Here is a 13,952-nt window from a genome sequence, read left to right on the forward strand (position 1 = left end):
AAGACATTTATTATTATTATTATTATTATTATTATTATTATTATTAATAATAAAGAAATCTGAGTAAAAACTGTGAAAACAACAATATGAAATAGCTAATCACAATGACTGCTGACCTCCAAAGAAACACGTAAATTAAGGGGTCGTTTTCTGCTGCATTTTGAAGGCCAAGAGTTCAATTCAGTTTCAAGTCGGACCATGGTGTCATGTTCAATTCGACATACTTTTAAATCTGTATGCCTTGTAGTTGTTATTTATTAAAATAGGCTATTTGCATTTCAGTTATGCTTTTGTCTTTAAATATATGATGGATATATTTATATTATATATTTATATATTATAACAGATGAGATTCAGACTTTTTGTGGCTAATGAGGTTGAGCGTCAGATTCTTTCAGTTCTTTATTCTCTGACTTCCTCAAACTTCAGCAAGAATAGAGTCAACTGTTGAAGAAGGTTTTCAGCTTTTATGAGTCACACCTGAGAGTTTTAACAAGTAATTCCACTGACCAGATAAACTACCATCAGGCGAATGGAAAGAACATCTGAACAAGTAAGCAACATTTAGGAAAATTCAGCAAAGACAGATTTACCTCTAAGCTAGAAATAAAAAAAAGAACAGCCCTACTATTTTATGACATTAGGAAAGAATTTATGAAGGAAAGCTGGACAGGTTCCCCAAAAGCTTTTGTTATACATCACTGACCTCTAGTGGATGTTATTTTAATTACTGGCGTTAACGATTCACTGTGCAAGGTGTGTGAATGTCCAAGAACACTTTTTAATACTAGACAGCCTCAATGCTTTTCACCCCATGGCAAATTATACGGTGGCCCTGAAGGTCCATTGTATAAATAGTTCATGATTGCAAAAAACATTTCATTAAATGTGAAAAACAGTTCTGAAACGCAAAAACATTTGGAAAAATAAATGAAAAATATTTCAAGAAACATCAAAACCATTTTATACATTTCATTTCATTTGCAAAAAAAAAAAACATTCACCAGCCAAATATATTTCACCTTCTGCAAAAAAGTAATTGACGTTACATCAGTCCAGTCACCAACAAATAGTGTAGTCCTACCCTTTCGCCGACACTTTGTCTGAAATATTTTTCGCAGGTGAAATATTTGCGCAGAAGGTGAAATATTAGTCCGTTCACGGTATCTCACAAATACACTCTGCAATCTTTTAAAAACGTGTTTGAGTTGGTTCAATAATTAAAAACCTATTGCTATAATAAAATCCCAGTATGTTTATTTTATTTAGTTCCTTTAAAAATACTTCATGCTCTTAAAAATATATATCCAAATTGTATTATATAATATATATAATATATATGTCCATTAAAGAGTAATATTTAGATTGTATCACAAAGCATAAAAGCCCCTAAAAATTTTACTTCTGAACCTTACTTGAGTAAATGTACTTGGTTACGTTGCACCGCTGGAACTTCAGATATTTCAGAAATGTTAACTAAGTTTGAACGAGCTCAACTGCTGAATGGGACACAGGAGGTGTTGCATTATTTTTACATTAGCAAAGCATAGGAGCTTCTTCTTCAGAATGTGCTGTAAAGAAATGTGCAGGAATTACTCATATAGAAATGAGAACGATGTTGTTGTTGTTCCTACTTGTTGCCAGAAGAGCACAAAAAATATAGATGACTTAATAGTGTTTTTACAGAGGAGGGCAACAGCATGTCTATGTGATCAAGCGGATTCACTGTTCAAAACGTGTTGTGTACAGAAGTCAGTTTGCTTAACAAAATAACAAACTGTCTGAGTAATGCTATTAATCTTTAACATCATCGGAGGAGAAGACATCCACAGTGTCATGTGAGAAACTGCACTTTACACTTAACCAGAGAAGAAACACCAACACATCCATCACGCCATGTGAGCTCGGAGGAAAAAGGAAAACCTGGCTACATTGAGAAGAAATAAGAAAACCTGTCCAAGGTAAATATCTGCAACTCATACACGGAGTTTAAGAGAATCTCAGCAGCTTTCTTTTTATGACTCTCTGTTATTTAACTGGTCATGCATTCAATTGTAAAACTGTGCTCTTACATTTCTTTTGTTCTGAGCTGAACTGAGAAATAATCAACAGACTGAATTTTAAAAAGATCAAATGAAAGGTTTACAACAAAACAGACACATGCAGTATTTACTGAAGACATGATGTGTTCTGTATTTATTTGTATACATTTTCTATAAAATTACAAACTCGATTCCACCCGTCAGAACCTTCCAGATTCTTGTACAGCATTTTTGTTGCCTGTTGATTGGAACGATGGACAAGACAATCTTTAAAAAACATCCACTTAGACATCCAGCAGGTACAGCTTTCTAAGCAACTAGCCTTTCATTTTGTCTGTTGTTGTTGCAAAGTGTTTTGAAGTTTTCTAAATGTGTTTTTCCTGGAATCAGCTCTCCGGTAGAAGTGAGGATGATATGAGTAAAGTTTGAATGCTCTGACACAAACTTCTGACAGTTTCTATAGCCCAAATGTTAATCCACCACTTCCAGATTCCTGTCTTTGTTTTTATACTCAAACCATAAAAACACACGTGACTCTTTATTTCCTGCACAGGTTTAAAATGTTAACCAGGTGGATGGCACTCACAGCGTTCCTGTCTGCCTCAGCTGATCTTGTGAGTGCAGCCTTTGGCGACGGCTCTTTAACTGTTACACCAACCTGCAGGCTCAAAGGTCATCCAGAGGTAGAGCTGACTCTGAGCTGCGGAGACGAGAGAAAAGCAGGTCAGTAAAGAGGATCAACAAGAACAGAGAAGTGGGGACGGAGAAATTCATCTGCACCTGAAGGATAACATTTAATACACTTTGTATCACCTGAATGATCCACTCAGTAACCACACTGCTTCATGAGGAGTCTGTGGAAATCAGTGCCCTGCTCCAATGTGTGTTCAGATAAAGAGGTTTCTAATGATAAATACCAACATCTGTTTAAAAATATACACTGTATAAGTAATAATAATCTCAAAAAGCAATGTGTTCTGAAGAGTGGCAAAAGCCGTTTTTTGTAAAAAAAAAAAAAAAAAGAATGAATAGAAATAGAAATCCCTTCAGATTTTTGAGGGATTGTTGTTTTTACTTCATAATCATTAATATTCGTACTGACGTGTCTACAAACAAAAGTCATTAAGCAACAACATATCCATCAACTTCTTGTATGTTTTAACGTACTTGTCAACAAACTCGATTCTGATCAAGGAAAACAAAAATTAGTAGAAAGAGGTTTTTTTACAACACTTAGAGGTCTTAGTGATTACACATCATCATACATGTAAAAGATGTGGACTCATTCTAAAACATGTTGAAGGCATCATATTCAGGATAAGGACAGTAAAATAAAACAGCAAACATTACATTCAGTCAAGTGACTGCGGAGTGATTTCAGACACTCAACCCGGGTCTTTGTGGTCCTAAAGAGATCATTTTTTTTAAACTATAGACCTCACAATGTTCAAAACATCAGCGTATAGCTGCACCTCCTCACCTGTAACTCATCGTCCTCTCATGTGTAGGTATTGTCCAGTACTGGCACACCCCCTTTGGAGACCTCGAGACCCCTGGTACCCTGAGTAAACTGGACCCTGTCTTTATGCATCATGATGGGAGCCTGGTAGTCCCGAACACCAGCCATCTCCACAGCGGCTTGTACTACTGCCTCCTGCAGCACAAAGAGGGAACTACACTGTGGTCGTACGAGCTCAATGTTGGTCATAATAATCAAACAGATGATGAAGACAATGCATATGAGGAACATCGCTGTGGTGCGTTCAGGATCAGGAGGGATGTTGGTTCTGCAGAGGAGAAGCAGGGCGGTGTTTCAGATGAGCAGTTTGCAGGAGTTGTGGCTGCATCAGTTCTTCTGACATTTGTGCTGGGCTTCAGCGCTGGAGCTCTGACCAGGACTCAGGTTCTCAGGTGCGTTCAGGTACCCTGAAATCCCAGCTTTTATTCATACTGGGATCAGATTACCAAAATTTGACATTTCTTCTGTTTGTTGTATTTGCTGATTGATTTTGATACTTTGTTGAAACAAGCTGAGGCCAACGAATGCCTGCAACAAAAACAAAAACATGTATTAAAACATCATGTTGGCAAAGTTATTTCTGTGTTTCTGCAGGTAAAACAACTTCATGTAAGTCATACTTAACATAATGATACACACCTGTGGGGATTATGGAATTCAACTTAAATAGGTAACTTTGTGGATAGCTTCAGAACGAGTGAGCCATTTTTAAAATAGATTAAATGGACAGGTTTCTGGTCTTCTTGTCTGTAAAGTTTTTCAGCAAAAGAAGAAAAAGAAATAGAGCTCATCAAAGAGATATAAATACCTCTGATGTAAAATAGTAAGATTTCAAATGGTTTGAATATCCATCTATCTACCAAACAGCCATACATGTTGAAAACTGAGTGGGCTTTGTTTTCTGTATTAAGGTTTCAACACATACTTGACAAGTTTTTTAATTACTGTCATGTTAAAGTTTTTCAAATGACAAAATTTTCCATTAAGAGTTTTTTGATGAAACAGAAACAGAAATTAATAGTCTCGTCTCTTTATGACCTACAAAAGCAAACGAGACCATCCGTTTTAATAACTACTATTATTACATTGTATTTATTTATTACTGTAATACCAAGACGAACAAAGTAAAGACGTATCCCTTTGTCCACATGGGGTGTCAAAATCAACACAAACTGTTCCTCACAGGAGCTTAAAACTCGACCATATGACAAAAAAAGATATAAAAAACAAATGTAAAGCAGCTACCTTTAATGTTTTCAGTTTGTGTCTAACTTGTGTTTCAATTTTTTCAATCCACTGCACTCTTTAGGTGTCTGGGGGCAGTCACTATGAGGCTGAGATCACCATGGCAACGCCAAAGTGACACACTGGACCACGGCTCTGAAGTCAACATGACAACCCTGCCCCCCATGTACGAAAACCAGGCCTTTGCAATGGAACGGGTGGAGTTGGATGAAGGTTCGGAGACTTGTGGGACCGCAGACTCAACGATTTCATCGACAGCCTCATCGCCCCCCCCTGCCAAACCTCAGAGAAGCTTCCGGCAGAAACGAGAGGAGGAGCAGGAAACCACAGCCTATCTGGAAGGATGTGACTACATCAAGGTGAAGGAGGAGGAGGAGGAGCGAAAAGGTCTGAAGGAAAACAGTGAAGGAAATAACGGGGAGGAAAGAGGGATCAGTGGTTCCTTCTATTTATCAGACAAAGATGGAGGGAGTAAAACAGAAACAGATGAGGACGAGTGCAGTGAGGATCCAAGAGAGAGCAGGGAGGAAGAGAGGCAAAGGAAACAAGAGGAAGAGCTTGAGGAGCCAAGTAGTAGTAGTACAGGTGATGAAGAGGATGGTAGAGTAAGTGAGGATAAAGTGGGAGATAACAAGGAGAAAGGGGGAGAGGAAAAGAGAGAGGAAGTATTGAGAGAAGAAAAAGAGGCAGATGAAGTGGAAAACAAGGCAGAGGAAGATGAAGACGTAGATATTTGCAGGAAAGAAGATGATCCACATGATGAAAACAAAGAGGACACAATGAAAAGTGACACCACAGAAGGGGAAGAAGAACCTCCAACTTCCCCATCCTCAGAGGGCCGTCGCAGCCGTGTCATCCGCCTGTACCAGTATGACGACGACGGTCAGCGGTACGGCCACCTTCCAGACCCCACCCCTGATGAGCCTGGCCCCGCCCCCAGACTCAAACAGCGCTCCCTCTCTCTGACGCGTCTCAATGCCATTATGGCTGCCGCCTCAGCTGGGCCGTTGGACACTAGAGAGACGGGGACGGAGGGGAAAGAGCAGAGGCCACACTTCCAGATGGAGATTTAAGAGACATAATCCAGAGGAGAGAGACAAAATAATGACATGTTGGAGGACTTTTCGGAGGATTTGAATAACACACTTCTGCTTTAAATTGATCACTAACTATCACCTTTTACTGTAGCTGTGATATAATAAAACAATTTTGGTGTTTAAAATGATACTAGAAACAATCAGATATCTACTGTTTTCATGTGATTAGGCACAACTTGGGATTGGTCGTATAAAGGCGTTGATGACATCGGTCTTGTCCCCCTTGATTTTCTTCCTCGTGTAAAAATAAGCTCTCTTTATTTTACACCAAGTAGAAACACATTTCCAAAAGATCTGGGACATTGTGTGAAATATAAATCTAGAAAAGGATGTAATCATTTTCAAAACATAGAAAGCACAAAGACACTAGGCCTGATGTTGAAACTAAGAAATTGCATTTTGGGGAAAAAATGAAATGCCCAATTTGCATTTGATGCCAACATGGTTCAGGAAAAAAGTTGGAGCAGTGGCGACACTGGAGCAACATATGCTGCCAAATACTCAACTTCTTCTTTTTAAAAGGGAAGACCTTTGTTGCTTCGTCAAGATAAAATCAAACAACATTCTGGCCGATCTACAACAGCATGGCTCCGTAGTGGAACAAATGGAATCCTACATTAACCAAGAATGGTATCAGTTCCCCAATGTTTACAAAGTTTTTTATTTAAAGAAAAATGGTGGTAAACATGCCCCGTCACAAATTGTAAAAGATGTTGTTGGTATCAAATTCATATAATTGGGCATATCATTTTCCAAAAACAAAAAATTCTCAGTTTCAACATTAGACTGTATAAAACATGGACGTACTCTCAGTGACAAAAACGTGGAGTTAAAGCTGATTGAGGAACGTCGTAGTGAATTCAGTATACAGAGTACTACTTGTACTTCATATTTTCAATATCCTTTTTATTTCTGTGAAAACATCTACAAATAAGTCACAAAATGGGAAAAAAAATAATTATCAAGAAAACACAAATTCAAGAGCTAATTTCTTTGTATCCTTATTTGGAGATCTTTCCCCCACATCTTCTCGTCTCCACATGGACTCTATGAAAAGTCTACTCAGTTAGAGGAGGGCCTTTTGGCCACAGTTGGATGATGATGCACAGAGACAATCTCTGCTTGGTTGAAGTTTTACTCAGAGTCTACAGGGATGATTCTGTAGTCCATATTTGTGCGTGTGAATTGTTTAAGTCTGTCGGTATTTGAAACAGCAGTTTTTGCTTTCTGAAAGGATTACAAGCTTCCTCCCATGAGTGGGCATTCATTCTCTCTCCCGTTTTCTCCTTTTTGGTGATGTCCTCCGCTACGATGTGGGCCAAGCTTTCTGCCATTCCACAAACTCATCTAGCAGCACGGGCCCTGAAGACACAAGAAAGCCACATTAAGAAACACAAGACCCTCCACTTGTTCAATCTGAGAAATAATGAAGCACAGCACAATAAGAAAAACAATCAAAATGAAGTTACTCTCATTCAGAATTCAAATAAATCTTCATCAGTGGTACATTAAAACTATGTTAAAATTGAACAGGCATGTCTGAAATGTACAATCACTCAGTGACTTAATTCATTGGCAATGACATCAGTTTGAAACAGTCTTTAAATATAAAAGTGTTTTCATAGCTTCAGATCTTTTTAGAACATTTTGAAAAAACATCATATGATTTGTGGTTTTTCTTTAGGGGTGAAAATTGGTGTGGATTGATTGATTTTGTCTACATCTGATTCTCATTTGACTCTGTAAGGACACAAACTGTGGTTGCAGTGCTGACCTTTGAGGGGATGGAGAGAACCAGAGTCTAAATGAAGGAGGCTATCATATTAGTTACGTTGCATCATCCAGTGTCACATAACCCTTGCTCTGCAGAGTAAAAGGCAGAGCCGGTAGAGATTTCCTCTCTGTCCATTAGTGAGGATAGCCACAGCAAACGATAGCAACTCAACAACCAATAATGATTTGTTTGAATTTGAAATATACACGATGCCAAGCAGCAAGAGTAGTATGTTTAGGTTTATAGGTCAATGGCACGTTTCACCAGCTGAGGGCACAATCACAACACTGAACCCTCTAAACTAACTGTGCACATTTTAAAAGGACACAGATTCCTTTGAGGACGCTTCTGAGTACAGTGTAACACCTTAATACTGAAGTAGAAATCCAGCTTGAACTCCAAACTTCCAGTACTACCTATTTTGCAACAAGATGTGAATTAATTTTGTGGACTGAAGCCTCACAGTTCAATTGATCAAATGTATTTATAAAGCCCTTTTAAAAACATCAACAGCTGACTGAAGTGCTGTTCTACAGTGAAATTACAGAAGGAGACAAAAACAACACACAGGAAACTCATACACACACATGCACACACACACACACACAAAAAGAAAATAAGAAAAAAGCTAACAAAATTGTTGGCAAGTTTTTTGTATACTCACAAGCTCCATCTTCATCGTAGTTACTGAGGTCTGTGTTGATGGTTCTGCTGAACTCCAGAACATTATACCACTGGTCCTTGTTCATGCCCTTGTACTTGGATTGCTGTTTGAGATATAAATTGGTGGGCAGTCAGAGAGTAACACAAAAAGGCAGAGAGTGATAAAAAAATACGTGCAGGCAGGCCAGCCAACACCTGTTTTGCTGTTAAAACAACATGACCTTTAGACGGGATGTAAACAAAGAAGACCAAAGCGATTTACCTCAAGGAACTGATGGAAGACTGGAAAGAGAGGCCAGGTTCTACCTAGCAGCAAGGCCAGCATTGCTTTAGCTGTGTCCATGTCCAAACTCCTTTGGTCCTTATCCTGAGGTAAAGAGTGTTTAATGAGCTTATTTTATCTACAGGAGATCAGCAAGAAGTCTGAATGTAAGAGGATGTTCAATTATTCAGCAAAACAAACAAACCACACACTTACCCTGGCAAAATCAAAGGCATATCTATAAATGTTTTTGAAGCTAACAGAGTCATTGAGTTCATTGCGCAAGTAATCCAATTTGCTCTGTAACCTCTCTGTGCAGTCACACCTGCAAGTAGGCAAAGGATCACATGTAAAACAAACACACAGTTACAGTTAAACAGGTTTTATGATAACAAAAGAAAGTATGTTATATGAAGGCTGGCTGTCAGCAGAAAAAAAAAAGGTATTAGAGAAAGTCTTATCTTGAACAAAAGAACGTAAATGTGAAAGGTTCTTACTGTAATATCGTCATTCCCCTGAGCCACTCGTCTTTTGTGAAGAACCCCATACTTGCTGCTTCTAGATGCCAGGCTAAAACTAACATGATAATCTGTAAACCAGAGAGACAATAAGATAAGATTGCATCTCTGATTTGAGTCCTAGTCCAGATAAGCAGTTGTGTGATTCCTGCCAGATGCTTGATAGATACAGATCCAGGTTTAGGTGGAATACAAGAGGCAGGCACAGTACACTCACATTCTCTGGTTCCACACCAATGTCTTCACAGAACTTCTCCATGGCCTCTGGGCCGACCTCCTTGTCAGCGCCAGCGTACTTGTGGAACCAGGTCAGACACTTCTTACCCGAGAACAGCTTGTCAGCTATCGGCCTGGCACCACGGATTTGAGGTCGAGTGAAACTAACACAAAACAATAAAGGGTTCACATTACAGAATGTTTATCTGAAATAATTAAAAAGATTTGAGATCAATTTAAGAAACTAATGAAACATGAGACTTCTTTGCTGTCAGAATGTAACAATAACACCCACACTTATCTACGTGCATGCTCTCAACAAACAGAAAACACACCCTAGAGGAAAAAGAAAATGGGCTCAATTCTGTCAGGAAACAGATAATGGGTCATGTGTCAAATATATGTATGCATATATGTATTACACACGCAAGTCAAAGACACATTTCTGTCTTTTGCATGCAAAAGTAGACTAAGTATTTTCTATTCTATTCCATTCCATGAGGGAAGGTACAACCATACAGAGTTGTAGTGTAAGTGAATGCTTGAGTCTGTTTACCTGGTAATTTTACATTTAGGCTCATTGTCATCTGCATCAGGGAACTTCCGTTTCTTTTTCACAGGCATCACTGAGCCTTTGATTGGTTTCACTAGCTGGGCTACACAAAGGAAAAGACTTATTAAATCAATCTTAACAGGGACTGGTGAGATAACACATCGTCATCCTCCTACACACAAACCTCTAGATGCCAACACAAGCCAATAATCAGTCATGTATTTCAAGATGTAAAAGAGCCATACCTGTGTACCTCTGGCTGCCTTGTCCATTCCGATTCTAAAATGAAAAAAATGAAAAAATCTCAGGTAAAAACGTCACTGCAAACCACTTTGCAAACTTTAATCTAGTCAGAAGAAAGAGATTAAGACTTTTTATAATGTACTGCAAAGTTCAGCTGCATCATCACGGTGTAAAGTACTCACAAACTTGTCCAGTGTTTCGGTTGTTGTGAAGATGTCTTTGCAACTTGTTTCTAGAAGCAGACACAGTCAAAACAAGAATGTCAAACATGCATGGCTTTTCACTTTCTTTCCCATATTATTTAAAACTACAATTATTTTTGTGATGACCTCTCATTTGGCTATTAATTCACACGTTGTGAATTACCTGAATATGTAAACATCCAATGTCAATGGGTTTTAATAGAAAAAGACTCTAGTGAGTTCTAGTGAGAAAAATGTACAAACCATTCAGAATTTTGAATCTCAAACGGTAACTTTGTAATATCGTAGCCAAATCGACGTCTGCTGCCATTATATAGAAAAATCAATGTTTTCATCCTGTGAAACTCACAACACAATGTGGCCTAAGTATGTGGAAACTGAAGCTTAGGCCATAGGAATATCAACATGTTATTAGAGGGTTTTCAGACAGAAAACACCTCAGTCCAAGGGAAATAAATAGTTTAATAATATTGTTTTAAACACAAGGTGTTGCATTGGCAGGGACATACTACCCAGAGACTAATGGACGGGTCGAGGAACACATCCATGAGTTTAAATGTATTAAGGTTTATAATAAGATGACAAAAACATCCTAGTTTAGGAAATATGTCACAGAAACATTTTTTTATCCTTCATCATATCGCTTGAAATGTTAAAATTTGACTGTTCAAGAAATTTACAAGGAATTATTATTTTGCCGATTTGTTTTTTTTTAAGGCAAATTATTGCTGTACAAGGTTGCATTTGTTGACATATCTCCAATATTTTGGTTTGATGATCCCCTCTGGGCCAAAGCAGAGGATTTACTGAAATGAAGGAGGGCAGAGGTTGTTTTTTTTTAACAAAGCTCATCTTGCTGTGACAACAACACAATACTGGTGTTTGTCAATTAGGCCTGAGTCAGCATTCCAGATCATCCCAAAAGGTGTTGGATGGAGTTCCACTCAGGGGTTTCAGTTATTCTACAACAAAACTAGGAACATCATTTCTTAATGAACTATTCTTATGGCACAAAGGCAATCTGCTAACTTGTGTGTAAAACATTTGAATAAAAAGCCAATATTTTTTATTTACTTATTATCCCATGAAGAAATTAAAATATTTATCTGGGATTATTATCCAGACTAGAGCTGTATAAAGCGGGTCAACTAGCAACAGAGGACCCTTTCCATTACAGATTGGACCGAGATCGCGTGCTGTCCTTTCAAGAGGAAATGTACTAGCAGCTGTCAGGAGTGACACACACAATTTAACAAATGTCAGTCATTTCATAATCTGAGTAATGCTGACAAACAATAAAACGGTTTTTTAAACTTATGTAATAAAGAAGGCCTTTTATTGGTTCAAATTGTGGCCTATGACAGGGCTTCCAGAGTAAGCTTAGAGCTGGTTTACATCTGCACTCTCTCAGCAGGTCAAAACGAAATCATCACATAGTAATAAAACATCCACATGAATAGACTTTAGCACCGAGTGCACAAACAAAACCTTTAGAAAAGACACCAGCGTTTTCATCTTTAGGTGTAAAGAACAGCTGACACCTACATTGTAGCTGTCATGTGCACACCAGGGCTGGGCGATACGGACCAAAACTCGTATCTTGATATCGATTAGCTGAATGGCGATACTCGATATGTTTTTTATTAACAGTGAAAACACATGGAAAAATAAACTACCTGTTTGTGAATTTAAAAAGTAATATTATAAAATAAAAATGTTCCTTAAATCCAATAAAAGAGAGAGAGAGAGGAGGAGCAGGGTTAAGAGGGACAGACAGTCAGTCATCATCAGTGAGATAAGAAAAAGGTGACCGTTATTTTAATGCAACATAAACTATATCGATATTAACGATATTGTTTTACCCTATATCTTGTTTGAAAATACATCGATATATATCTTAAAAACTCAATATATTTCCCAGCCCTAGTGCACACTTATATTTAGAGGGTTTTTTTTACACTACTTTCATTTCAGCATAAATCTCACTTCATGCCTGTGGTTAAATTGAAAATGGATCACACTGACCATTTATGACTCTGTTCTTGCACATTTACATTTAATCTTCCATATTTAATCTTCCTATTTAAGACTAGTAATGCTTAGTTAAATCCTGGTTGTATATATTCACATTCTTAGTTTTTACATTTTTAGTACTTATTTACTTTGTCTTTAATATTATCTTGCATTCAGATTTGCTAACATTCTGTTTTTTGCTCATATTGTGTGTTGGATAACATGCTATATTGTGCAATATTTATCTTATTTTATATTTCTGCAATATTTTACATTTCATACTGTGCAATATTTATTTTTATTTTATATATCTGCAGTATTTTACATTTCATACTGTGCAATATTTATTTTATTCTATATTTCTGCAATATTTTATATTCATACTGTGCAATATTTATTTTATATTTCTGCAATATTTTATATTCTGTTATGCTACCACCTGTGAATAACTCCTACCATACATTGCCCATCTTACCTGAATGAGAGTTCCTTTTTTTATTTCTTCTTTTGTTGTCTTTAGCTGTGGATGCTTGTATGTGTGTGCACTTTTAAGGTGAAGCCAAATTGTACAATTGTATAATGACAATAAAGAAATGACCTTCTCTTCTCTGCTGCTGTAACGCCACAAGTTCCCAGTTTGGGATCAATAAAGTTATTATATTCTATTGTCAACATTTTCATTTTAATGGGTAAAAGTATTTGAAATCATTTTAGATTTGTTTTTTTTGTTTGTTTGTTGTTGTTGTTTTTTTTTTTTTTTGGGGGGGGGGGGGGGGGCATATGGTGACTCCCCAAGGGGGACCCGACCCACACTTTGGGAACCATCAGTCCCACAAGTGATGACGGAATCGGTCTGCGTCACCAGATTACGCATCACCTGGAAGAGATGGCCTATTTAAATGTCTTGTTACGTATTAAAACTGTACAGGTCAGTTGGTTGTACCTCGCTTTAGATGAGAGTGGGCAGAGGCGCCCGGGACATCCGGGTGTCCTGGAGGTTCTGCTGTCCCGCACAGAGGCAGCGGACACTTTAATAAACACTTTAAACCCGCTGCCGTGGTGATGCTAACTGGCTAACTACGTCAGGGTAACTCACATCAAAACAATGGCCGTGAACAGCTCTCGCAACTGGTTGTCAATTAAATATAACAGGGACTCTAATGAAAGCGTAAGCAGTGAAATGTAAAGTTGTGTTTTAGATGCTGTGTGACTCTCCTTTTGTTTGTTAGGTAGCGAAGCCACAATGCTAACGTTAGCCTGTTTGTCAACATACGCGTCACAGGATGAACCCAATCGACTTCAACTTAATAAAATCACAGTGTGGGAGGAATTTAGTTTAGTTTTTTTTTATAATCAAACCTAAATAAAGTAATTTAAATACTTACTTTGTAGTAAGCTACTCTCCGCCTGATGAATCAGTCCCACTCGCTGCTCTCACACCGGGAGTTTGGCTGTCGCTACAGTTTCCGGGGAGTGGACGATACCACATCTTTATGGCGGGGGTGTAATGACACATACACGTTTTAATATCGAGAAATATTCTCAACAAAAACACATGTTTATACAAAGAAAATGCTTAAAACACGTTTAGAATCTAAATTAGG

At 37.8% G+C, this 13,952-nt stretch overlaps 2 protein-coding genes across 3 annotated transcripts; one reads left to right on the forward strand and one right to left on the reverse strand.

The window, feature by feature from the left end:
• Positions 1–1,766: 1,766 nt before the first annotated feature.
• On the forward strand, positions 1,767–6,111 carry LOC109991258 (uncharacterized). Its single transcript, XM_020643519.3, has 4 exons — positions 1,767–1,961; positions 2,596–2,765; positions 3,551–3,953; positions 4,871–6,111. Exons 2-4 carry the CDS (start codon positions 2,603–2,605, stop codon positions 5,877–5,879), a joined length of 1,575 nt encoding a protein of 524 aa, XP_020499175.2. The 5' UTR covers positions 1,767–1,961; positions 2,596–2,602; the 3' UTR covers positions 5,880–6,111.
• A 677-nt stretch (positions 6,112–6,788) lies between these two features.
• dcun1d5 (DCN1, defective in cullin neddylation 1, domain containing 5 (S. cerevisiae)) lies at positions 6,789–13,825 on the reverse strand. 2 transcript variants are annotated; one of them, XM_029279247.2, is made up of 10 exons: positions 13,734–13,825; positions 10,315–10,364; positions 10,143–10,168; positions 9,893–9,992; positions 9,338–9,500; positions 9,100–9,191; positions 8,819–8,927; positions 8,603–8,707; positions 8,342–8,444; positions 6,789–7,265 (listed from the first exon to the last, which is right to left on the reverse strand). In XM_029279247.2, the coding sequence occupies exons 3-10, from the start codon at positions 10,159–10,161 to the stop codon at positions 7,210–7,212; spliced, it is 747 nt and encodes a 248-aa protein (XP_029135080.1). In that variant the 5' UTR covers positions 10,162–10,168; positions 10,315–10,364; positions 13,734–13,825; the 3' UTR covers positions 6,789–7,209. The 2 variants fall into 2 exon arrangements, with proteins under 2 accessions (XP_029135080.1, XP_020499127.1); XM_020643471.3 differs by having other exon boundaries at positions 10,135–10,168; positions 13,734–13,815.
• Positions 13,826–13,952: the final 127 nt, after the last annotated feature.

The sequence above is a fragment of the Labrus bergylta genome, chromosome 11 (genome assembly GCF_963930695.1).
Source record: "Labrus bergylta chromosome 11, fLabBer1.1, whole genome shotgun sequence".
Classification (NCBI taxonomy): domain Eukaryota; kingdom Metazoa; phylum Chordata; class Actinopteri; order Labriformes; family Labridae; genus Labrus; species Labrus bergylta.